This window comes from Epinephelus lanceolatus, chromosome 4, assembly GCF_041903045.1.
Source record: "Epinephelus lanceolatus isolate andai-2023 chromosome 4, ASM4190304v1, whole genome shotgun sequence".
Lineage (NCBI taxonomy): Eukaryota > Metazoa > Chordata > Actinopteri > Perciformes > Serranidae > Epinephelus > Epinephelus lanceolatus.
In genome coordinates this window covers 17,660,230-17,686,353 of record NC_135737.1, presented here as the reverse complement: position 1 = coordinate 17,686,353, position 26,124 = coordinate 17,660,230, and the positions used below count along the sequence as shown (strand labels likewise).

At 41.1% G+C, this 26,124-nt stretch overlaps 2 protein-coding genes across 3 annotated transcripts; one reads left to right on the top strand and one right to left on the bottom strand.

Annotated features, from left to right (window-relative positions):
* The first annotated feature begins 13,348 nt into the window (after positions 1–13,348).
* trmt9b (tRNA methyltransferase 9B) lies at positions 13,349–21,744 on the top strand. Of its 2 annotated transcripts, none has more exons than XM_033631058.2 (4): positions 13,349–13,583; positions 18,621–18,820; positions 18,940–19,113; positions 19,511–21,744. In XM_033631058.2, the coding sequence occupies exons 1-4, from the start codon at positions 13,567–13,569 to the stop codon at positions 20,470–20,472; spliced, it is 1,353 nt and encodes a 450-aa protein (XP_033486949.2). In that variant the 5' UTR covers positions 13,349–13,566; the 3' UTR covers positions 20,473–21,744. The 2 variants fall into 2 exon arrangements, with proteins under 2 accessions (XP_033486949.2, XP_033486948.2); XM_033631057.2 differs by having other exon boundaries at positions 13,349–13,588.
* A 74-nt stretch (positions 21,745–21,818) lies between these two features.
* On the bottom strand, positions 21,819–25,462 carry hdac12 (histone deacetylase 12). Its single transcript, XM_033631068.2, has 8 exons — positions 25,224–25,462; positions 24,995–25,138; positions 24,518–24,677; positions 24,239–24,435; positions 23,968–24,118; positions 23,572–23,688; positions 23,342–23,484; positions 21,819–23,216 (listed from the first exon to the last, which is right to left on the bottom strand). The coding sequence occupies exons 1-8, from the start codon at positions 25,323–25,325 to the stop codon at positions 23,193–23,195; spliced, it is 1,038 nt and encodes a 345-aa protein (XP_033486959.2). The 5' UTR covers positions 25,326–25,462; the 3' UTR covers positions 21,819–23,192.
* Between the last annotated feature and the right edge of the window lie 662 nt (positions 25,463–26,124).

Here is a 26,124-nt window from a genome sequence, read left to right as displayed (position 1 = left end):
TTTGTTTGTTTTTTTAACTGACAAAAAGCAAATACTTTGATGCTATGTTAAGTGAAAATGGGTTTTGCTTGACTACATTTGTACTGAATTTTTATTTCCTCACAAATGAGTCCTCCACCCTGTGTTTATTTTCAGAACTGCATGTGCATATTTACATTTACTTTGTGTTTATTATTATTTATTACATTTTTTATTTATTTTGATAAAATAAATAAACAAAAACTACATTATGGCACCAATTTTGGACAGCAGTGGAGGGTTGCCTGTCGCTGAATGGAAACATATATTGTTAGTCCTAGATCCTAATTTGAGAAACGATTATGGATTAAGATTGTTGTTTTGTTTTGGAAAAGATTAAGATAATTGTTTTGTCTGGTGGGTGAAGAGGGTGGAGTTCTAGGTCGGGGTGGACTCACTAGAGAGCTGAGAGTGGTTCAGTTATCTGCTGTGGCGTTGGGTCTTCCTGGGATGACTGATGTCCACTCTCAGCTGCTCCAGGAGGAGTCCTGTCCTATAAAACACAAACACAAGTAATGAACACTTTTGACTATACATGGAGCGATATTAAGAAGGCTCCTGTAATAAAAACAATTCACATATGTAAAGTTAACATTATCTCAGCACAACTTTATGTCACTATGGTACTTTGAAGTCTTAGTGAGGGGATTACTTACTGAGCCCACTGATGAAAGGCGCCCATCGTCTTGTAGTCATCTGTCCTTCTCATCTGGTCCTGTCTTGGTCTTCCACGTTGCTGCTTTCTGTGTGGGGGGGTCTGTTACACCTGAATATACCTGAGTAAAAGAGACTTGGAGACTTTTCTTTATGTTAGCTATTACCTTCCCTCTGTTTGTTACATCCACCTACACCTAACTGAAAACACATGAGCTCAATAAACAATGTGGTATTATTATACTGGTCAGTGAGATACATAGTTGTAGGAGACTTGTCTTCATGTTGTCATTAAGTACTGACTTACCCTTGCCTGGTATAACCACCTATACTTTATAAGATGTCTGAACAGGCCGCAAGTGGAGGGCCCAAGAAGAGGTGGACAATGCTATCAGCAGGCTGAAGCATAAGGATCTGCTGTGGCGTTGGGTCTTCCTGGGATGACTGACATCCACTCTCAGCTGCTCCAGGAGGAGTCCTGTCCTATAGATCATGGGAAGAGTGCAGGAAGGCCAGGCTGGATTTGGCTGAGGAGAACCAGTCAAGTTTTGGTCCAAAGCCAAGAGGAAGGTGAGGAAGACCATGATCGTGGAGGACGGGCGGAGGATGTCACGGGTGGAACAGGAGCGCTACCTCATCAAGGCCATGTCCCAGGGCAAACAGGGGGCGTGGACTCAGTGGGAGGACACCATCCACAGAACCATAACCTGGAGGGACATCTGGCAAACCCCACAGGCATGGCTCAGCTTTGTGGTAAGGGCAGCGTGCAATACTCCTCCTTGCCCACAAAACCTGTTGCAGTAGTTTGGGGGTGAAGGAAAGTTTTTCCCTTGTGCAGCAAATACAGCGCAGGATTCCAGCTTATCCTGTCATCATGTGAAGTGGCACTGGCACAGGGGCGCTTGAGATGGCAGCACAACCAGGGCCAACGTAAGCTGGTGGAGCTCCTGGAGAAACGCAGAGTGGCCGTAAACACCTTTTCTGGCGAACGGACACCAGGCGTTTCCTTTGTCCGACCAGGAGAGAGCTAGCAGAGGCCAGTGGCAGGCCATTTGAAATCACTGCTGACCCCTGGAAAGGACTGGGAGATGCGTGTAGACCTAGGCAAGCAGCTGGTCTTCCCCGACAAGATCGTGCAGACGACCCTGAGACGAGATGTTTTGGTGTGGTCCACAGCTGCCAAGCAGGTACTCATCATCGAGCTGACTGTCCCCTTGCGGGAGGGAATAGCAGCGGCAGATGAGCTTAAGTGGCTCAAGTACTCTGAGCTAGCTGCAGAGTGCAGAGAGGCAGGCTGGGAAGTGCAGGGGCTTTGTGGGCAGGTTGGTTAGCCAGCTTCTCCGGGATGCTGGAAGAACAGGCACAAGTCTGCAGAGGGCCATCAAGGAGCTTGCAGAGGAGGCTGAGAGAGCTAGCTACTGGCTGTGGCTACGGAGGAGGGAAAACGTATGGGGCCAGACACCCCAGTGGAGTCATCTGCAGGGCGGGGCAGGGAGATGTCCCTAGACAGCCACTGATGGAGGGCTGTATTAGCCTCGCCAGATGCGAAGGCTGCCTGGGGCTTCATCAGTCCTGCAAGACACAAAGGTTTCCCGATCAGGGCCTTCAGTCTTCAGCTGAGGCCTGAAGTGGAGGGTCTTGGCTCTTTGTCGATGTCCTCACTGGTCTTCCTCTGCCTCTTTATACCTAGCTGTGGTGTGTCACTGTCTTCCCTGCTCCTCTTGGTGGATGAGCTGAGGCTGGAGGCTGGGGGAGCAGAGTCTTCAGACCTGACAGAGACTAGGGGCAGATCTTCGGGACGTTCCAGGAAGCTCTGGGGGAGGAACACCAAAAGGACGCCATCCCTGCCAAAAACCTGGAGGTGGGAGCCGCTGGACGAGAGGGGAGCGAGGTCTGACGTCATCACCACCATGGTCCTCTTCATCCTCTTTGTCATCCTAGTCCTCTTCTTCTGATGTCATGGTGCTGTATACCCAGAATCTAAATCCATCAGGTCAGGCCAGTCTTCGTCATCGTCAGAGTCAACAAAAGGACCTACCTGAACCTCTCTGTCATCCTCGATACGAACCTCGAATTCACTTACCTGATCCTCATCATCAAAGTCGATCCAGGCAATGTAGTCACCTGCACCTACCTCAACCTCTCCGTCATCCTCGACACGAATCTTGTCCTTACTTACCTCATCCTCATCATCCGAAAAAAGTGGGGGAATTAACTCACCTGCACTTACCTCGTCCTCATCGTCAGAAAAGAGTGGGGGAATTAACTCACCTGCACTTACCTCGTCCTCATCATCAGAAAAGAGTGGGGGAATTAACTCACCTGCACTTACCTCATCCTCATCAGAGGAGATGTCCATGGGGTGTTGACCTTCATCGTCGTCCAGGATCCCGGTGACTTCCATCCTCTCGACAACGTAGATAGGACGACCTGAGGAGGAATGATGATATTATAAGAATTTCTCATTAAATATTTGGGATTAAATTAGCAAAAATCAAAATTTAAATTGAAAAAAAAAATACAGCATACCCATATACTAACTACAACTGCGCTACACCTGTAATAAAGCCACCAATATACAATGGGCTACACCTTTTACCAGTAATATCAAATATTGTACAGTTCAGCCTCTTAGTTTGTACAGATGAGGGATGAGACAATCAATGAATGCAGCATAATATCACATCACATAAAGCTGCAGAAACAATGTGATCAATGTGACAGTGGGCCAATGAACTGACTGCTGAGTAGCAGCACTGAGTAAATACAGTTATTTTGCACCAAACTGTGAGGACTCTAAATGGTTTGCAACAAACAGCATAAATGTATTTAATACGCAATGCACTGCATGCGTCTTTACGCATGGCCACATTAATCCAAAAATACCACCGCAAGCTCTTTGCAGACCTAACTAGTAGTTTATAACTCATTATTCTCACAGTTTGCACATCACAGCGCATCAAGCAGATGGTGTCGTCCTGGACACGTAGCGGGCACACGGAGTCACACACAGTTACTTAACAAATCGCTCTCTTGTCTATGGGCTGAAATATGTGCCACCAGAAACTGAAATTGAATCATTTATATTTGAATTTGAATTTCTAAACTTGAATAATTGCATTGAAAAACTGAATTCGAACTGCTCGTTCAAGATGAACTGCGCCTCGCCTGGAAAGTAGATGAGAGCAGGTGGCCGCAGCAGGGGGCGGTGACAAAAAGCTACGGTGAAGTTGGACAGTTTCCCGACAGTTTCCAGCAGCCTTCAGTCCGTACAGGAAGTCACAGACACACTTACATCCTGTCTGGAATGATGTAAATTGAGCCTTAATGAAAGCTGTTGTCTTGTATTTTTTTCCTCTGAAAATATTAACCTTATAGTCAAACACAGTTTATTCAGCCTGTGTAGTTGAGGGGACAGGTCAAACTGATATGATGCTGATTTACAGGAGAATTCATATCAAATGGAGGATAAACCATGAACATAAACTACAGATCACCTGTAAAGCATTTTAATAAATTAATCTATCATAATTAAAACAACTGGAGACTGAAAACAAACTGATATATGGGTCTGATCACTTTTTTAATGAATTGACATCATTCCAGACAGGATGTTAGTGTGTCTGTGACTTCCTGTACAGACTGAAGGCTGCTGGAAACTGTGGGGAAACTGTCTGACTTCACCGCAGCTTTTCGTCACCGCCCCCTGCTGCAGCTGCTTGCTCTCGTCTACTTTTCAGGCGAGGCCCACTTCATCTCGAACGAGCCTATTGTCTATGGCTGCATCCCAAGTCTCTTAAAATTACTGCTAACCACCTTATCTAGCCACCTTATCTAACTGTTTAGTCCCTCCCACTTAGGAAAACATGCAAGGAGTCAGGAGTTAGGAGTGAGGAGCGAGGATTGCTGATTAAGAGACATGAGATGGCCTTACTCTGAAGCGTCACGTAAAGCGACGTCCTATTCTGGTGACAGCGCGACAGCTGGATCTACTGCATAACGGAGCCAGCGTTTGGTGTACATCCCAAGTCCCATTATATTCGCTGATCAAAGCCGTAACCCCCACCCCCCGCTGTCATGACTCTGGTCACACACTTTTGCATGTATTACCATTGTTATTGAGTCATTTGCCAAAGTTTGTCACAATTAAAGAACGGTCTGTAGCCCTGCCACTGTCACTGTGATGAGCATCATTATCATTATTATTATTATTATCATCATCATCATTATTATCACTATTATTACATCCACTCGCCATCATTCAACAAGTCAGCTGCTGAGTGAATAAGACATATCAGACCTGTCAGTCTACCTCAATCAATCAATTTTATTTATAAAGCCCAATATCACAAATCACAGTTTGCCTCACAGGGCTTTACAGCATACAACATCCCTCTGTCCTTAAGGAAAAACTCCTCAAAAAACCCTTTAACAGGGAAAAAAACCTCAGGAAGAGCAACTGAGGAGGGATCCCTCTTCCAGGACAGACAGACATGCAATAGATGTCGTACAGAACAGATCAACATGATAAATGAACAGTAATCCGTATGACACAATGAGACAGAGACATATATATCAATGAATTGGCAAAACAAATAGAAAATTCTCCTGGACCTGGACTGAAATTACAAGAGACTGTAATAAAGTGTCTCCTCTATGCTGATGACCTGGTCCTGTTGTCTCCAACAAAAGAGGGGCTACAGCAACACTTATCAGAACTGTAAAAATACTGCCAAACCTGGGCCCTGACAGTTAACCAACCCAAAACCAAAGTGCTTATTTTACAGAAAAGATGCAGGTTACAGAGAAACAATAACTGTTTCAAAAGTGGAAACAACCTCACTGAACAAACAAACCATTATATATATTTAGGACTAAACATTTCAAACACAGGGAATTTTAACATGGCTGTGAATGATCTAAAAGACAAAGCAAAAAGGGCTTACTATGCCATCAAGAGATCAATAAACACTGAACTACCAATAAAAACATGGCTCAAAATATTCAAATCAATCATCGAACCCATTGCACTGTATGGCAGCGAGGTGTGGGGTGCACAAACTCAGCAAGACTGGACAAAATGGGACAAACATCCAATTGAAATCCTGCATGCAGAGTTCTGCAGAAGTCTCCTCCAGGTGCAGAGAAGAACTCCAAACTCTGCATGCAGAGCTGAATTAGGCCAATATCCTCTACTGTTAAATATCAAAAAAGGAGCCCTAAATTTCTGGAACCACATTAAAACAAGTGACCCACTCTCATTTTCCTATAAAGCCCTATGCTGCCAGGAGCTGAACCCACAAAGAAGTCCCCTCTACCTGCTTGTCCAGAGTCTGACCAAACCTTCAACCACTCAGGTCACTACATCACAACCATCTCAGCTTCAGGACAAATGCCCCCCGAAAATTAGACCCAACCAAATTATGACAAAAGAAAAAGAAAAATACAGAGAATATTGGACAGAACTAATAACATCCCAGAGCAAAATGGAAACGTATAAAGCCTTCAACAGACAGTACTCTGTGGCAACCTACCTGAGCACAGTGTCTGATAGGAATATGAGGAAAATGATGACTAAGTACAGACTGAGTGAGCACAACCTAGCAGAAGTCGGCCGACGCAAACAGAGCTGGCTGCCCAGAGAGGAGAGGTTGTGTTCTCGCTGTGACCAGGGAACAGTAGAGACTGAGCTGCACTTCTTAACTCAATGTGACAAATATAAATGCATTAGAGAAGAGTATTTTGCAAAAATAATAAAGATATTCCCAGAGTTCTTGCACTTAAATAACCTAGAGAAACTTCCGGTCCTACTGGGAGAGAGGGAGGAATGTTGTGTACATGGTGGCAAAACATGTAACAGCCTGCCATCAACTTCACATCACACATGATAATTGATAATTGTTTATATATTGATAATTAATCTGTTGTATAAATTCATTTCTTTATGACTTTTACCCTGCCATAGCCACTCATGCTCTTCATGTTTTGTTTTGTTTTGTTTTAATTGCAATTATTATAAATGTATTGTTATTGTTTATGCTCCTTATATTTGTGTTATATTGTGTTAATATGCTTTGGCAACATTGTTTTTCATGCCAATAAAGAGAGAGAGAGAGACAGAGACAGAGAGAGAGAGAGAGAGAGAGAGAGAGAGATGCAGGACAGATGGTAATGACAGTAGCTTACAACAGCATTAATGAAAGTAATAATATTAATTAATATTAATATTAATAATTAATATTACCTACAGGCTATTAAACATTATTCCACTCACATGACATGCAGGACAGTTAATGATGGGCAAATGTGTTGAAATGAAAATAAACTTAATTACAACATGACAGTCTTGCACGAAATATCATCAACGTTACTCTTTGTAGTCACGTAGGCATGTGAATTACAGCATTTCATTGCAAAGAATGCATGTAATGGGTACACTTGTGCTGTTTCTCCGCCATCTCGTTCAAATGAGCCAGATGTAGGGAGCGGGTATTTATATGTCAGGGCCTCAAGCTTAAAAAGACTTCCTGTTAGGAACCTCTCGTGTTACCTTACTCATCGCACCTAACAGATCCCTCCTAACGCCTATCACTAACTCCTTACTGGCAGGAATAAGAGACATGAGACGGCCTTAAAGATGGCGGACCCCAAACGACTTCCGGTTCAAGTCAGGAGTTAGGAGATAGCAGTATACAATTAAGAGACTTGGGATGCAGCCTCTGGTCTATGATCAAGGCAAGCGCTTCTTCTGCGTGCTGATTGGCCAAAGAGGAGTCCTGTGTATCTGCGCTTGATTGCTCTTCCTTCATCCTTAAACTACCCAGATGTCTGTCACAGTAAATTGAAATTGAATTTTGAGAACTGAATATGAATTGTGAGAACTGAATGTTAAGATATGTAGAAATAAATTCAATTTCAAATTATGTGATTCAAATTCAGTTTTTCAATGCAATTATTCAAGTTTAGAAATTCGAATTCAAATATAAATGATTCAAATTCAGTTTCTGATGATATTTCAGCCAATACTTGTCCCTCCAAAACAAAACACCACACCAACGAGCAAAGTGCATTTCAATATTAAATGTTAAATAGAGGTTTATTTAATATGATACTTAAGAAACACTAAGGACCTTCTGCATCAGCTCCGCACAGTATGTCCAGCTTCAACAATCAAAACAAACCAACTCTGAGGCATGCGCCCTGGTTTGAGTCCACCTGTGCGTCCCTACGTCCTGACGTTCACTCCTCATAGTTTGTTTCCATGGTGACAGCTAAAAACATTATTTGCAATTTTTGGATTTCGAACTATATTTGCTTTAGTGAATCCGATCACAAATTGTCATATATTGGCCCCTCAAACCAAAATAACAGTGTTTTCACATCACTACATTAAGTGTTAACACACTCCGCTCCTGTCCCGGTAGATTTAACACATTCCTGTCCATCAACAATCAATTTACAACAGAAATCGTGACTGAGTGTCTATTTGAATCAAATCTGGAGTTTAAGAACAGGCCTAATAACATGGTGTGAACTATCCACCTCTGATCTCAAAAAGTTACACGATTTACACACTGATAAGGCTTTTAACGATTTAAGAGGTCGGATCAACAGTAAAATGCTAAAATAAATGTAAAAGTTGTCTTACCTGCGCGGTGGGTGTCCGGCTCACGCAGGTGCTCCTCCGGGGTCGGCGATATGCGGGGGTCCATTTACGGGCTCTTCGGTTTCTGACAAACCTTTTGAACTTTTGAATAACCTAAAAGTTGTAGTTGAAAAGTGTTTTTCCAAAAAGATGCGCTTTCTGCTTCAGTACTCAGAGAGTTATCTTTCCACAGGTCGGCTCTGGTCCAAATGCAAGTGCAAAGGGGGAGATCTGAATGGTATGGAGGCCTTATATAGGCCTACGACCGGGTCATCGTTCTGTTTCCATGACATTTGATGACGCTCGCGCTTTGGTGTCAGAAAGATGGACATCTTAATTTTTCACATTTGTTCATTTAATCATTTCATTTAGCCCTACGGGCTACTTTAACTGATTGCTTTTAATTTTCATTTCTCTTTCTCTGATTAAACTACCATTTCTGTGTAATTAATACTGCATAAATAAATATAAATAAAAAGTAAAATATACATATATAATGAAATAAAACATTATAAATCGAAGCACAATCACCCTTAACACTGAAATACAACAAGGCCATAGCCATGGAGTCAACACAGGGAGGGAGCAAACCTGGCAGGTCCCCCCCCCCCCAGTGTTGACAGTAAGTTCCCAATAAAATTCAAAATTTAGAAACTCATTTCCTTTTAGCCTATATTCTATATGATTTATCAGACGCAAGTCTGAGACTGCAGGTGGACTTCTGTGTTAATAGGATGATTAGTTTGATTACTATTGCTTTAAGTTCTCCCCTGTTAGTAACTGTAGCAGTATCATAACTCTAGTTACTGGTCAGCTCTGTATTCATTATCAGCAAAGCCTAGTTAACTTGTTTGTAGTTATTACTAGCCTGATGTACGTATGTTTTCTTTTCTATGTGTTTCAGACTACACACCTGCATTGCCATAACTAGGTCTAACTAAGTCTCCTACAACTATGTATCTCACTGACCAGTATAATAATACCACATGGTTTATTGTGCTCACACTGTTTTACCTTGTTTTTTACCTGTTTTACCTTGTTTTTTACCTGTTTTACCATGTGTTTTCAGTTAGGTGTAGTTGGATGTAACGAACAGAGGGAAGGTAATAGCTAACATAAAGAAAAGTCTCCAAGTCTCTTTTACTCAGGTATATTACTTAGGTGTAACAGACCCCCACACATAGGAAGCAGTAAAGTGGAAGACCAAGACAGGACCAGATGAGAGGGATGGATGACGACAGGACCATGGGCGCCTTTCATCAGTGGGCTCAGTAAGTAATCCCCTCACTAAGACTTCAAAGTACCATAGTGACATAAAGTTGTGCTGCATGTTGAGTATCACTGTTATAGAGGCTTTAATAAGCCCATCCTTGGTGTTAAAATATTAACTGTCTGAGCACCAGCATACTCTCAGCAAATACTTCTCGACAGTTTGACTTCATACAGATAAGCTTGTTGTTTGCACAAAGCTCCTTAAAGAGGTGCTCACTTTGCATCCACACACAGCTAATCTGAGATTTAACTACATATACAAACCCACAGGGCTTGGCTTGTGATTTATATTGGTAGTCATTAAGATTTCTATTTCAACTTTGATTATAATGAAAAGAAGTGTATCTCCGCACTGTTGAGGTGAGCTTAGGTCACTGACGTTCTTTTAAGCATGCTTGGAAATTATTTTCCTGTTATTCAAAAGGACACAATGTTCTTCCCATCACTGTATTGTATATTTTAGCTCCAGCTCCTCCAAACAACCTCCATTTGATGAGGATTTCAACTTGGCACCTGTTACACTACTGTATTTTTCATGCTACAGGCAAATCTTTTGTACATGCTCTCATATATCAGCACTCTTGACAGGAATTCAAATCACCCAGACATCTATAAGTCCTTTCTCCAGCAGACAATCAAACCTCCAGCAAGGTCATGCCAACTGTGAACTGTAATTTGTGCAACAGTGACACAATATCCTGCTGTTTTTTATCAACAGGATGTCAGAGACAGGAAAAGACATACATTTTAATCTGTGGAGGAGCAAACATGCCCATGCTTCCTGCATTGGGGATGCAAAAATCACTGCCCACATTCACTGAACACGTACATGCACTCAATGTGCATTAAATGCAATTAACATATGATCTTTGGTACCTATATTTCTGTTTGTGTGACTCCAGTAAATGTATAAGCATCTTGGCTATTAGGTACCTCCTCTCTTAAATCTCAAATTTTCACTGTGCTTTAGTTTCCTCAACGAGAGACTTTCTTCCACCTGTGAGATTAGCTCTACCACCAAAGAACATTTGCAGCTGTACACAAACAATTCCTCTGACAATCCTTAAAACATCCTTGAAAACACACGCATTATGAAGGATGGAGCCAGACTACTATGTAAATTTATGATTGAATTGATCAAAAACACTGATGCAACAGCAACTGACAGTAATGGCAGTAATGTGGAGGTGGAGGTTTGCACAGTCACTGTTGTTCATGAGGCTTAAAACCTCACCTGGGGGCTACAGTGTTTACAACATCTCAACCTGTTCATTGGCCCACAGTGCAAGAGTGTGTTTGTACATTGCACTTACCAGGTGTCAAGGTGTGTAATTGTAACGTGAGGCAGCCTGCAGCAAAAGAAGAGCATGTGTGCCCTGAATGATGATGATGTGAGGGAGATGTGATGAGTGCTTTGTGCTCCCTGAATGGCAGTGATGAGCCACAATTAAGTCACTGCCATTAACCATCTCAGAGACGAAAAGGGCAGATGAAATCAGAGCTGACACCCACATGAGAGGCAGAGGACAACAAAAACTGGATCCAACAGGCTAATGTGTGCAAATCACCACCCCACCAATGCAATGCATAATGGTGCAGAACTCAAAGCTATCCTTAGTTTATTTGATTTTGTTTCAGTTGTTGCATTAATATCACCCCCCTTTTATGTATGTCTTTCATCAGGATGAAAAGGAAACCCTGATGGACACTTGAGCTCACTGTAGTGTTTATGCTTGATCTGAGGTGAGAAGCTTTTCAAAGAACCATGATAATAGCTCTCAAGAGTATAGTAGGTCTAAATGTCACAATGTAGGCTACTGTCAGTTAACATCTGATAAACTGATTGGTAGCTTCAAAATTATTACTTGAGATTACTCATAGTTTTCTCCAAGTACACCCCTTGTGCACAAACAGGGATTTAATATAAGTTAAAGGCCATTTAGCCTGAAAAAGGATGAAGCTTCAAATGAAGCCTCTCAAAGGAGTAAAACACATGTATGAATACTGATGAGTTTAGGCTTCACAAATAAAGGCAAACACATTTAGCGTTTTCTAAATGTTCCCAGTATAAGTCCCTTCTTGAGGAAAGAGGTCTTGTCTGTCGGCTGTTTGGTGCACGTTGTTTATTGTGGTCGTCACGTGACTCTGGCAACCAATGACAACCGCGATCTGCAACCGCACAGCGTGTCATCTTTTTACACACCACCGACCAAACAGCCTAGTCAAGCCAACCACAATAAGATCGGATATTAGGTCGTATATTCTTCAAAATAAAAGTGTATAAAGTTCTGTCATTTTGATAAGAAAAAGGCCAAGTAGTGAACAGCAGTACAGAAACAGTATAGTATAAAAATACATAAATGTGGATGTGCCATAAGTGTGCCTTTCTGAAATAATAAGAGTAGCCTCACTGCTATTTTCTTATGCACCAAATCATCATATGCATCCTCACAGCCAAAAAGAGGCAGAATAAAGCTTGGAATCAGTCAATCAATCAATCAATCAGTCAGCGAGGCAGCACAGAACAAGAAAAATGCATTAAAGTGGATTGCATGAGAAGGTAGTAGTTATTTACACTTCCCAGTAAAAAGTAATCCACAGTGCTTTGCTTGTGATCATAATTTCTATTTCTACTTTAGTCATAATGATAGGAAAAACAATTAATTACTCCAGTCTGTGAAATATTTATTGCACTTGCATTAAATAGATTAAATTAGCCTACTATATTCACTGTCATTAGGGAGGATGGGATGCTCTTTATATCATTAAAAATGAATTATCCTTATCATCTAACATTTGCTTTGTCTTTATCTGATAGCATGTTGCTGTATTCATTGCAAAATGTAGGGTAATGCCTTTACTTTGTGTCATAGGTGTAGATTTTGAAGGTGACACGGGGGATATGTCCCCCTTCAATATTTACAACATGTGCATTTGTCTTCCCCCACCCTCAGTAACACATGAAAGTAGCAGAGGACTTCAATTTTGACTAAAGACATTTTCACCATGAATGGATGCAGAGAAGGCAGAAATTGATGCAGAAAATGTCACCAGAATGCAGGAAATTAAGTGTTTGAAACCTGGAGCAACATCACTTTTTTTTTGCTGCATTCAGACGCCTTTCCCAAGTATTTAAACCTTTGAAAAACTGGGTGTGATTTCTTTAAAAAAACATGGGGAAAAAGGCAATGAGCAACTTGGTTAAAAAAATGTTCCACACATTGCAAAAAAATAATAGATATAGAAAATGATTTATTACAAAAAACTATATCTATAATTATTATTGTTACATTTTAATATTATGTTATAGAATTATTACAATTTTTAAGCACTCTTTCCAGGTCATTCCCCTGTTTTCTTTCTTTCTTTGATTTATTTTTTATTTTATACTAATTTCTTGCTGATTTTTAGGGTAATTTCTTCTTTCATTGCTCATTGCCTTCTTACAATGTCTTTAAAATAAATCAAGCCATTTTACTCAGGTTTCAAGAGATTAAGTGTTTGACACTCAAATTTTCATAGGCCTATTTAATATATTTCGTATGTGAAATATAAATAATAATATAACTTTTGTTTATCTTCACACATAAGTAAATTCTCGTGTCATGGTGGAAGGGAAACTTTATCGCCTAAAAGATGTGTTAAAACACAATGTTTATTAATTTAGAGGCAACGATTTTACTGTCGAGACTGAGGCTTTAATTTTGAAACATTGCACCGGAAGTCTCCTGTGATTCCTCATCACCTTGACAGGTGTGAGGTTCAACATGCTATAGATTTGATACCGTCCGGTGGACAGCGGGCTGGTGGCGGCCACACACACTGCAGGTACCTACATCCGTCCTCACGATGCCGTTGATAAAGTGCTCGATGGCACCGTGTGGAGCGCGTGCCTGTGATCCCGATGGCAGATCGGTGCTATAGATCACAGAGGGAAGTTTACCTCCTGCGACCAGACGGTAGAGGCGGATCATTGCATGGCGGTTTACCCGCGGTACGGTAAGAGGCTTTGCATTTTCGGTGGATCTAGAGGATTCAGGAGAGGATGTGCAAATATTGACATGATTGTGGCAGTTGTTGCAGGGTGGGAATTATATTTTGGTTGGTTGAGTATCAAAATATCCGATTTGGATATATTTCTATCCTCATTTGAATTCATGCACTTTAGAAACTTGGATGGGACATAAAGTAGCAGCCCATATGCACAGCATGTCTCATATATCTGTTTTTACATTCTACTAAATTTGTCTGCACTTTGGAAAACGTTTCAAAGCAAATGACAAAAAAAAAGATTATGTAACTGAGTTGCATTTTGTCTGTCCAATGATTGTGCCCTACATCTATAGGCTGCATTAAGTCATTACTGTCTGCATATAAAAATATAATCACACATCACAGTATGCCCTTTATACTGCAGTGTTAGGACAACAGATGCCTGCAGCAGTGAGGAGAGTCTATTTAGCAGACTACCTCTCACCACATGTTGATGTCGAGTCATTAACTGCTGGCACACTTGATGGGTAAACCTGTTCTCTGTGGTTCACTGTGTTCATGCAGCGGTTAGTGGCAGCTGGCAGAATGACTGTGCAGCCCTGTCTGTTCATAATAACACCACTAATCTCATCAAAGCACTGCTGAGGTCTGACCTGAGGGCTCAGATATCCAGGAACATTTGTCTAAAGTTAGATATGTGCCAAGCTGTGCAACTTTAAAGGCAAACTGCTGCTCGTATTGTAAGGTAGACACAGTATGTTGTGACCAAAATGTCTTTTTATTTTCATATTTGGAGATTTACCAGGGAAACTTAATTAAAAAACCAAGCCTTCATGTGGTGAATGCCCTATACATCGGACAAATCTGTGTGCCAGACGTCGCCTCTGTCCTCTGATTTAATTTAAGTTCCCATTGTCAGTCAGAGGCAGTGCTCTGAGTCTCCCCAGCTGCCAGTTACATAATGTCAGCCAAGGACTGTCACAGTTTAGTGAGCAGACGGGGAAACTCAGGCGAAATTGAACACCAACAATACTGAAGGAGGCCAGATTACAACGTTACATAAGGGATGTTTTTCTTCCACTTGGCTGGGATGATGCAGATGATGGTGGTCCAGAAATAGGTCTGAGTGAAGGAAGAGGGGATGCTGCTGCACACACTATATTTACCAAGTGGGAACACACAGGCAAGCCTGGTAACACACAGTGAGGATACGGCTCAGACAATCAGTTTATGGAAAGACGTATCTGCATTTCATGTAGCACTGGCTGGCCTGCGTTAATGTTCCCGGTAATATTCATTGTGTACACTGGTGCGCACAACAGGCACCAAACAATATTACATTCAAGGACATATCGGTCTAATGTCTTTTAAGAGAGGTGGAGGGGAACGTTTGATAGCTTTCCTGCTGGCTAACCTCATCAGCAAAGTGCACTGTGGCTTTACATGGTTCATTAGGTTGCATCTGTTTTAGATTTGTTCTTGTGAATTTCTGTACAGGTAGACATTGAAACAGAGGTAGAAACAGGGATGTCGACTGTCTCTTAAAATGTAGGCGTTCAAGTGGAAGGCAAGCGCTCATTTCTAAATTTGGTGCTATCTAATAGAGCGCTAAAACCATCATAAGCAGATTTTCACACTGTGGATGAAGCCATAAGTGGATGGAAGAGAGAATGGATTGCAGTTCAGTATTGTGTGATGCAATTTGAGATAACAATAAACTTTTCCCAAGTATCTGCTCATAAATTTGCCAAAGTTGTTGTTTATCTTCAGCACTCAGTGATCCAGCAACATGTGGCAGCTGTATGATGGCAGTGATATATGATGCATTCTGGTATGAGGCGACAGCTTTTTCATCCATGGCATTTGATTCAAAATGACAAAAGCTCTTTCTGTCACATAGAGCAGAAAATCCTTGTGACATTGCTCCAGATGGGTTGATTTCAGAGCAGCAAATGCACCCATACTGTGCACTGAGCTTGCATTCTGTGATGATTTGTTGTGTAACATCAGTGTTTGTACAAATCACACGTTGGATGTAGATGGCTTACTTCTCTGCTGGCATTATTCAGTTGTAAGAAACTAAACTTTTTAGCTATTACCCAATTTAAACCGGCCCTTTTCTCATTAATTACAAACTTAATGAACTTCTTCCGGAGTTAAATTGAAAATTTGTAGTCGACAAAAGAAGATCGATAGAAGCAAGGAAGGTTTATAGAAGAAAAACATTTCTAGCACCCCACATTTTGTAAATTTTGTCATTTCAAATTTGTGAAGAGGAACAGAATCAGTGTTATATTTAAGTCTTCTTTTACTAAGGTTTAAAGAATCAAGTGTCGATGTGAGAAATTAAAGGAATAGTGTGTAAGATTTAGGGGGATTTAGTGGCCTCTAGAGGTGAGGATTGCACATTGCAACCAGCTTAACTTCTCCAGGTTAGAATTTCTTCAGTGTTCATTGTTCGGGAGGTTTTTACTAGGGCTGTAGTCTCCTGGTTGACTAGTTGATTATTTGATCAATATGCTCTTGTCCGACCAAATTCTCATTGGTCGAATAATTGCCGTGTTACTTTCATAAGGAGAAAAGTGCAATATCAACAGCTTTCCAGGATTAATCCATTATTTCCTGCGGTGGGGGGACAGGCTAAGTTACCTGTGAAAATGGGGTTGTTTTCAAAACACTCCCTTTGTTTACACAACGTTGAACTCGCCCACCTAACGCTCAGCGTCACGGTGATGCAGACCTCCTGTCTGTTTCTGACACCATTTCCGTCAGTGGAAACGAAGCTACCATTTACTTGTATTTCACAGATAAGAAAAGATAAATTGTGAAGACAGTAAAGCCTCCACTAAATTAGCATTTTAAGTCTTGTGTGTGATTTATCCTTTGGGATTTATCCTGACTTCATATGAGCAGAGGAAATCTCCGCTCGTCGCTAGGCTAACGTATACAATGTAAAATGCCATAGGCTGGTGCTAATAACGTTAGCATGTTGTATTTGCTTGGAAAACGTGTTTAGTATAAGACAGTTGTTTTGACGGTGAACCTTGTGAGCTGTAATGGAGCCAAATTGTGTGCCGTTACCTTTGTTAAATGTTGCTGTTGTCCCTGGTTTTATGTGTGAAGATGAAAAGATCACTAGCCGCTAGGCTAATTTATACATTGTAAAATGCCATAGACTTGTGCTAATAATGTTACCAAGTTGTATTGGTGGGGGAAATGTGTCCAGATAAAGACAAGTTTGTCTGTCAATACTACGATATATAGTGATGCCAATTTGCGCGCTCGTGTTTGAAATTGTCTCTATTAAGCCATATTTAATGTGTGTTTTGAATCAACTAAACTTTACAGCACTTAACAGAGTCCTCCACCTCCGACTAGTGTTTTGGAGGTGTAACTGCAGAGTGACAGAGACACACCACTGCAGAAGTAAAAATAACGTGCAGATCCCCCCCAACCCCCCCCCCCCCCCCCCCTCCCAAAACAACTAATAGATTAGTTGAAGATTATGTACAACTTCAGTCAACCAATAATTCTTTGGTTGACTACAACCCGAATCTGCAGAGGTCTCTGAAAATCTTATTTATGTCACTACAGTTTGATCAAATTATTCAGCTTTCTAAACGCGCAGTTTGTGCACATCTACTTTCCAAATCTCTTTGTGGTCAACATGTTATGCTTCTTATGTTGTATGGTTCTGCTTTGCATGAAAGTAATGAAACCACATGATAATACACTGAAAGACAACCACACAGATCAGATGAGAACTCTGCATGTTGAGAGATCTTTTGCCTGAAACAACGTTGTTATCCTTTGGATGATAACGTAGAAACAACTCTTTGTACATGTAGTGCTTGAGGGAGCCGCAGCAGCACTGCAGGAGCTGTGGGCCGCATCCTAATAAACTAAGATGACTGCAGTGGAAGCTGTAAAAACCAGACACAACACAAACATCACAGTTACATTACCCCCAAATTTGCAATCAGTTCTTAAATTCTATGATGCATCTCTGAGAGATAAACAGCAAAATCCTCATTAATGTGATGAGCTACTATTTATGATTTTTTTAATGAACAGTAATGGATCTTTTCTTTAAAAATATTGGAAAGCAATTTCCCATTAACCCCCAATTAAAAAAAATAAGTAAAATTGTGAAAGCGGCTACAATTATGTATGTAACAAAGTAAAATATCTTTTGTGATATCCAGTTATGCAGTGCTATCAGATGAAAAAATAATTGAATCAGACTAAAATTTTATCCACATAAATATATATTAGTCTTGTATTTCTGGGGAAATTGAAAGTCCTCCTTAGAATTGATGAGGGTCAGTGCAGGTGAAAGTGATTCCTCAACTGTGAGCTGATACTGAAAATGTTCTGCTGTGAAACTAAATGAATTAAATATTACAAAATCTAAAACCCTCCCAGAGTGTGAAACATGGCTAATGAGAATCTTTGTAAAAGGAACTTTGACTCAAACACTATTGCTGTTGTTTGTTTTGCATCTTGTTGCCAACAAGAATTATTTGTGTATCGACCTTTTGCTTCTGTGTGACGGTAAAAACAATTTGGACCTCTGAGTGCTCTGTGAGATTGGGACTGCCTCATTGTTGTTACCTTGTTATGATCCCCTGTTGTTTATGATCCCCGCTCTGTTTGTGTAGTTGTTTTTTTCTCATAGTCACAGAGGATTGATGATAGATTAAACCTACCTATCTACTTTTATTCTTAGTACTTAACATCAGTCTGTCCTTCTGGAGGACAGTAGGATGGATGTGAAAAGAATGACTGATTATGACCACGGTGGGCACTTCAAGTACAAACCGAGGGTTTGGTATCAAATTGCCACTGCTGCCTGACAGATGTTGCTGCTGATTAGGCTTTCAAGCTGACCTTAACAAGCATGTGGAGAGGAACACTGCTGTGCCGTCCCCTTCAGGGGGTCCACATTGCTATTTTTTATTTTCCCTAATGAAACAGAGTAAATATTTGATGGATTTGTCATTTGGAAATAAGCAGGGAGATGTGTTTGTCCCTGCAGGCATGATACTGTGAGGCTGCTGCATGAGGCAGCCTGGACTAACATGATGGAGGAGGCTGCCAGTCAGCTCGAGAGAGACCATGTGCACAGTGTCTATGACAAGATTGCTCCATATTTCAACGACAGCCGCTATAAAGCCTGGCCGAAGGTGCGACAGTTCCTGCTGGACTTGCAGCCGGGAAGCATCGTGGCTGACATTGGTGAGTGTCACCTCCAGCAGTGATGTCATCCTGGCCTAGAAGTTAAAAATATTAATACATTGTTTGTGCTTATTTTTAGAAACACAATAAGCTGTAGCTGACTGTCTTGTCCTTGGCAGGTTGTGGCAATGGCAAGTATCTCCACATTAACAAGGAGGTGTTCAAGCTGGGGTGTGATGTTTGTCGCCCCCTGGTGGACTTTGCCTGGAGCCAAGGACACGAGGTCCAGATGTGTGACGGGCTGCATTTGCCTTACAGAGACAGCTGCTTCGATGCGGTGCTCTCTATTGCAGGTAATGGACAAACACACACTGTTAAAGGGACATTTGGATGTTGTTGATTCCTCCTACTCAGTAGCAAATCACTCCCTTCTTATGCATGAAGCCCGACTGCTGTAGCTGCCATTTGCCTCAAATTAAGTGAACTCATAATAATGATAAACAGCTCTTTACCACAAGCTTATGTTGCCTAGCCAACCGTGTGGAATAATTTATGTGTCCTCCAACAAAAGAGTGTAGTTAGGAGCAAAGATGACAGCAGACACCCACACTATTCATTTGTGTTGTGTGTCATACTTAGTGTACATAATGTGTTATGTTGACTGCAAGTGCTGAATGTGACTTAACACCAGAATTAAATAAATGCCTGCTCACCCTTCTTAGTTCTGATAAATTAATGTTTTTGTCACAGTCATCCATCATTTGTCCACCAAAGAACGCCGTATTCGAGCAATAAAGGAGATGGCTCGCACCCTGCAAGTGGGCGGACGCATCATGATCTACGTGTGGGCCATGGAGCAGAAACGTCGTAAATTTGAGAAACAGGACATCTTTGTTCCCTGGAACCCCAACCCTCACTCACCGTCCTGCTCCAACAGGGAGCATGCCAAACCCAGACGTAGGGCCACAGCTCAGAGTGTGAGTGAAGCCATAGACAACGCTGACAAGCACAGGAAGGTTCGAAGCACATCCTCTGTGGCAGATGAGGAAGATCTGACCTGCACCACACCACAGCAGAGCACACAGAGACTGTGGTTCTTCTCCAGGTCTCTGGATTCTGTGTTCGACTTTGGAAGCTTAGCCATCTCCCGATCGTCGTCCAGAGATCTGAGCACTTTATCTTCACCAACAGGTGAAAACAGGGGGAGCAAGGCCAGCCAGCGTGGGCGAGGACGAGGGCTCATCAAACAGGTCTCGAGCTTCTTTTCCCCGCCGTCTGTGATCGGATCAGAGGAGGATGTCTTTGACTCGGTCACAGACCTGCACAAGGGTCAAAAGAATCCTGGAAGCAACAACAACATCACCACCAACACTACTAACAACGGCACAGAAACCCAGAGTGTCTCAGTATCTCTAGCCCAGGAGTGTGGCTCTCTGGCCCTGCCAGATCTGGTCCCTTTCCAGAAGGAGCACCTGAAGCAGTCTGGAGATGAAAGCGAAGGAGGACTGCGGGGAAAAGAGCAGCAAGAAAGCACAAGGGGTCCTCAGGGAAGCGAGGGGCAGGTGGAGGGCTCCTGCCTGAGGTACTATCACGTCTTCAGGGAGGGAGAACTGGCAGAGCTTATTGAGAATCACGTTGAAGAGCTTCACGTTAAATACACCTACTTTGATCATGCCAACTGGTGTGTGGTGGCAGAGAAAGTTCAGTCGTAGAAAAAATAATTTTAACTTGATTTTATATTGCATCAACTCTGCCTCAAGTTTTAGCACTGACTCACACATTTGATGATCATTACATTCTTGTGACTAAAAAGTGAATAAATATACAGATGTGGCCATTGTTGAAGGTACACAAACACTAAAATACTCCACTGCTGCAAGACTCTACCTAACTGTTTGGAAAACATAATTTATTGATATCTTTTTATCTTTTTTTAGTCCTGGAACCAGCTGTGTTACAGGCCTATCCACGTCTAACATTAAACCTGATTTTAGATGTTGTTATTGCAGTGGTTTTGCAGCAGCAGTGGAGAATGCACAGAGGAGGGTGGTGTTCAACAATGGTTACCACTGTATATTATACCATGTTTTTTTTTATATTTATTCTGTCAATACATGAAACCAACAAGCAGTATCCAGTTATCCAGTGTGTTCTTTTTTAGTGCCAAGAATTAGTTTTTATTATCCAACCACAGCGAGCTCCTGTGCTGCTAGTGATTTTAACTCTTTTAAGAGAGCATTTCTGTAAGAGAGATGTTAGGAAATGCACTGTTTCTCTCTTTGGACTTTTATATTAGCCAAAGAGGACTTTGTGAGACTACAGTATGCTCTTCCACTTGCTCGTAAATGTTTTTAATGCATTCATTTTAGTGGAAAGTTCTTACTTCTTTGTGTCTGCCTGTTTTACAGTTACATGTTCCTTAACTCTGAATATGAGCTAAATCTGCAGCAAGTATCTGTTATAGACTTCTTGGTGGGACTCTGTAAACTGCTCGTGTGTAATCTATCATAACACTATCATAAGAAGAGCTCAAAGTTGTGCAGAATATCTTCCAGAACATTTGTGCATTTGCTTGTTGCGTTTTTATTCTCCAAGTGTTTCAAAGAATGTGTTGCCAGTGTGTGTGCGTGCTCAATGTTTGTAATACACGTATAATGTCTTGTGTTTTAGTAACAAGCTGAAAGACACCACTGGTGTGTTTCAGTGAATCAACTGCCTCATATACTGTGAATAAACATTGCACTGTACCACGAATATGTTGCTGCTTGATGTCAGTGAATGACATGAATATAGGTGAAACTGGAGACATGCTAATGTACCTTTTGTGCCAAGGACGGTGCATATCCTTATCAGTACAGTATGTGTGGACCAATTGTGTTTGTTCTGAAGTGACACTGGTATCTTATTGTCTTATGTGACCTGATGTAAATATTTGTTCAGTTTGTTCAATTTGTTTTTCCTTATTAAATATTTTTGTTCATGAATGGTGCTGCATTTACTGTCATGCATGATACCTGTAATTTGGCAGATCTTTGTTAAGTGACAACCACAAAGTGTATTGTTTAATAACAGAATATTTAATAGTTACAAGACAGTTACTACTGTAGTAGTGATACAGTATCTTATTGAGGTAAACGGTTGTTTTTCAATTCACTTCACAACATACCACATATGGTATAAGAGAGTCACGTGCATGGCCAACGACCAACGACTTTCCATATTATCCAACTATATTATCCAGTAGAGCTCTCTTTATGTATTGGATGGATTATATTAGCCTATCAAAATACTGCATGTTGGTTCGCTAAAAATAACCTGTCCAATTTTAGAACTCATCATTACACAAATTTGTCCAAGACATGAAAACACGCCAAGATACTCTCTGTTAGGAATCCATTGTCTCCAATATCTCTTACATAATTCTTGATAAATCACAAGTATTAATTCATACATACTTTACATTTTTTTTATTGCCAAATATTAAAGGAATACTCCACCCTCCAAGTGACCATTTGTGTATCAGTTATTCACCCTGTGTTATGTTGAATTCATGAAGAAAACTTTGTTTATCTTGCATTCCTCATTGAATGAAGAATCCAAAACGAGGAAGATTCATGGTGAATGGAAGGCAAAATCAAAACATCTGTTTACAAACTCTCATGCAACTCATGCAGTATAATCGAAGTCTTATTTATACAGCTGTGTGCTTAGCACTTCCCAAACAGACAGCCCTTTCCAACAGGGAACTGAACAGAAAGTGAAACTTAATCTGTGTTCTTTTCAAAGCCAGGCTCCTTTGACAAAAACAGTATTTTTACCTCATCAAATACAGCAGCTGCTGGTCTACCACTGCCTCAATAGGTAGTTCGTTTTTGTTGCTGTGTGACATTGGTGAATCAGAACTTACCCTAGGAAACAGTCACACAATAAAACAAAGCTGTTCGAGGCAGCGGTAGACCAGCAGCTCCTGTGTTCAGTGTCATAAAATTACTGTTTTTGTCAATGGAGTCTGGCTTTGAAGAGAGCTAGATAAGTTAAACTTTCAGCTCAGTTTTAAATAGTACGGTTTTAGTGAAAATAAATGTATTTGGGAAGTATTGAGCATATGACTGGATAAATAAGACTTAGGATTATACTAAACAAATGTGTGAGAGTTTGTAAACAGATGTTTTGGTATAGATTAGTTGTTGTTAAACACGGCCCCCACTTACTTCAATTAATTACAAACTTTCTCCATTTTTGGGTTCTTCGTTCACCAGAGGCAAGCAAGAGAAAAGTTTTCCTCATAAATTCAACATAACGGGGTGGGTAATTGATATACAAGGGTCACTTAAGTAGGGTTAGTATTCCTTTAATATGGCATCAGTATGGCTCAAAAAGATCAAGCACCAGGTAGGTTCTGAGGGTCCTCTTGGTTTGGGGCATGATGGTTTTACATTCCACACTCCCTCCAAACCTAAAATATGAAGAACATGTTCAATCCAACCTGTCACTGACATTTTCTACACTGTTAAAGTTAGCAATTCTGTGTTGAAGAGAATCATCCAACAACATCTGGTTAAGAGCTTATGTGTCCTGTACCTGAGTGGCTGCTCTGTGCACGATGGAGTGTCTGAGGGCCAATTTGTTGATGTCTCTGGAGTATCCTCCTCCGATAACAGCAGCCACAGGAACACCTCTGCTCACCACAGTCTTCATCACGTACAGATCCCTCTGATACAGCCCTAGGAGATAATCAGTTCAAAGAGAGATTCAAGAGTTGAGAAATTACTTGTAAGTGGAGATACTCAGGCGTCAAAGTTACCACGTGCCTTGGTCAGTCAGACGGAGCCTCCCGAGTTCATCTTCCCAATGAGGGTCGACACCTGCGTCATACAGAACCAGGTCTGGACGAAAGGTCTCCAGCAGCCAGGGGAGGTGGGCCTCCACTGTTGAGAACATCATCAGACATGTTGATAAGTTCATGGAAACAAACATTCCCATTACTGTTAACATGTTACTGATTACAAAAGATGCACTTTATGACTTTTATTTGATTTGTTCATGTCGAAACCAGCAAAGTGAAAACGGAAATAAATGACTAAAATTTCAACGTTTGACAAATTTAAAGACTTTAGTACTCAAATGAAAATTTTTGAATTTGACAGCAAAGTATTTGGATCTACACTTTGAACACATATTGATCATTATGTTCTGTGGTAACGTGCCTGTGGACAGGTAATCCTTGTCTTCCAGCCCATCCTCCACGCTGACATCTAGATCACTCTGTTGTTTACGAAGGGGGAAGTTTTTCCCACAGTGCACTGAGAATGTAAACACATACGGCTCATCTTTAAAAATGAAAGCAGTGCCGTCTCCCTGTTGGATGCAAAAGATGAGAGTTTTACTACTGCAGAAACGTTTAGCCTATCAGTACAAATGTTCAGATTACATATTGGTACCAGAACATTAAAAGTAGTAGAGACAAGTTAACACCACCTGATGTACGTCTAGATCCACAATTAAAACCTTCTTTTTCGGGGAGGAGGTGCCAATCAGGTATTTGGCTGCAACTGCCAAGTCATTAAGGAGACAAAACCCTGAACCATAGCTTGGAAAAGCATGATGGGTTCCTCCTGCTGTGCTGCAGGCCAAACCCCTCTGCAGAGCGACTTGAGCAGCCAGAACAGTTCCACCTGTCAACACCAGAGAAGCTGTCATGTCGTGTTCGATCTTTCCACTGTTAGAGCATCAAGAGACTTCAGATGTTCTCCCCACCTGTTTCATATCGACAGCGTCTCACTATGCCTTCACTCCAGGGGAAACCTGTCCTCCTTTGTTCTTGCTCATTTATTTTCCCATTTATGAAGTTGTTTAAATATTCCTCAGTGTGCACACAGCTGAGTAAATCTTTAGAGGCAATTTCAGGGACCCACACCTACTGTGAAGAAGAGAGAAGTGCTTCCAGTAGTCACAATGATTTTTACTATCAGTTATCTATTGTTTTCTTATTGATCAATCGCTGTTAGATGACTGCTCTAAAAATAACATATGGATATGTTGTGTCCTAGCAACAGTCCAAAATAGATATCAGAGTGTTATATCAGCTGATAGTGATGTGACACCAGGGGAACTGCTGTTGAATCATTGTTTCTATTAAATAACTGTGTCATACTGGTGACGTTATGGCACAGTTAATAAAAGATATCATACTTTCTTTTTTTTTTTGGAAGAAGATATCAATGATTGGCTCACCTGTTTCTCTGTGATGACTTGATCTTTGATTAAACAGTTTAAAACCTGGGGAAACTTGCCCATTGGGAACCTGTGGTTGGGTGGGAGGTCGCACACATACTTGCTGTGATGAACAATCGGAAGTCCGCTGGATTCATGTCTTACCTGCAAGGTGAAGAGGCTCCTTGTAAGGTCAGTTTGAATGCAATGCATTGTGTCTGTAATATACTTTACTTTATGATGTTCTCACTTGTTCAGCATGGAAACATCTGCAGGAGCTGAATGCTGCACCGACCACAAGTCCGACTTTTATACGCGGTCCTCTAAAAAATATTAGTTTGATGCAGGTCATTTCTCTGACTGAGGTTAATTCTAAATGACTTGATTACATAACACTGGGAAATGTTGCGTTGTTATGCAGGTTGTTGTTATGAAACGCGATGTAAACGTGCTGATAGTGTCCTGTTTGTTGACGGATGTTGGACTGTGTTTGTCCTCTCTGTAATACTGCCATCTGCTGTGATGGAGGTGAACACAACACAAAGTGTGACGGTTACATGGTTGATTATCACCATCTACTGATATGGAGTGAACACTGCAGATGTGCAGCATGATGGCCACAAACATGTATCAGTCAGACCCTTGGAAAAATATTGGCTTTTTATTGAGGGGACAAATAAGTCATCCCTGCAGCATTCTATACTACCTGGTATGGATGCATGTCTGTCGCTTTGAAATCACAACTGCTCAACCAATTGAACATCTGCTCAAAGATTGTTGGTCAACCACTTCTTAAACTGTATGATTCAACCTAGCAAAATAGCATATTAAGGCTAGCAAAAAAACATTGTATCAAATGCCAGTCATGTTCTAAAGATGGAATATACCCTGTTGCCATCACACAGACGATATGCTATATCACAGTTTTAGAAAGTTAGACTTAAAAAATATTTTGTCCATCAGTCAATTCTAAAGTAAAATCAAGATTTACACTTAAGGACAGAAGAGCATTAATGGAACCTCTTTTTGTGTCATGTTTGTTTGTGTATTTTTGTAATGTTTCTTTTTCTCTTGTTTTTGCAATCGGGGCCTGCTGCCGTAAGACAAATTTCTGTGCAAGCACATAATAAAGTATATCATATCGTATCTTT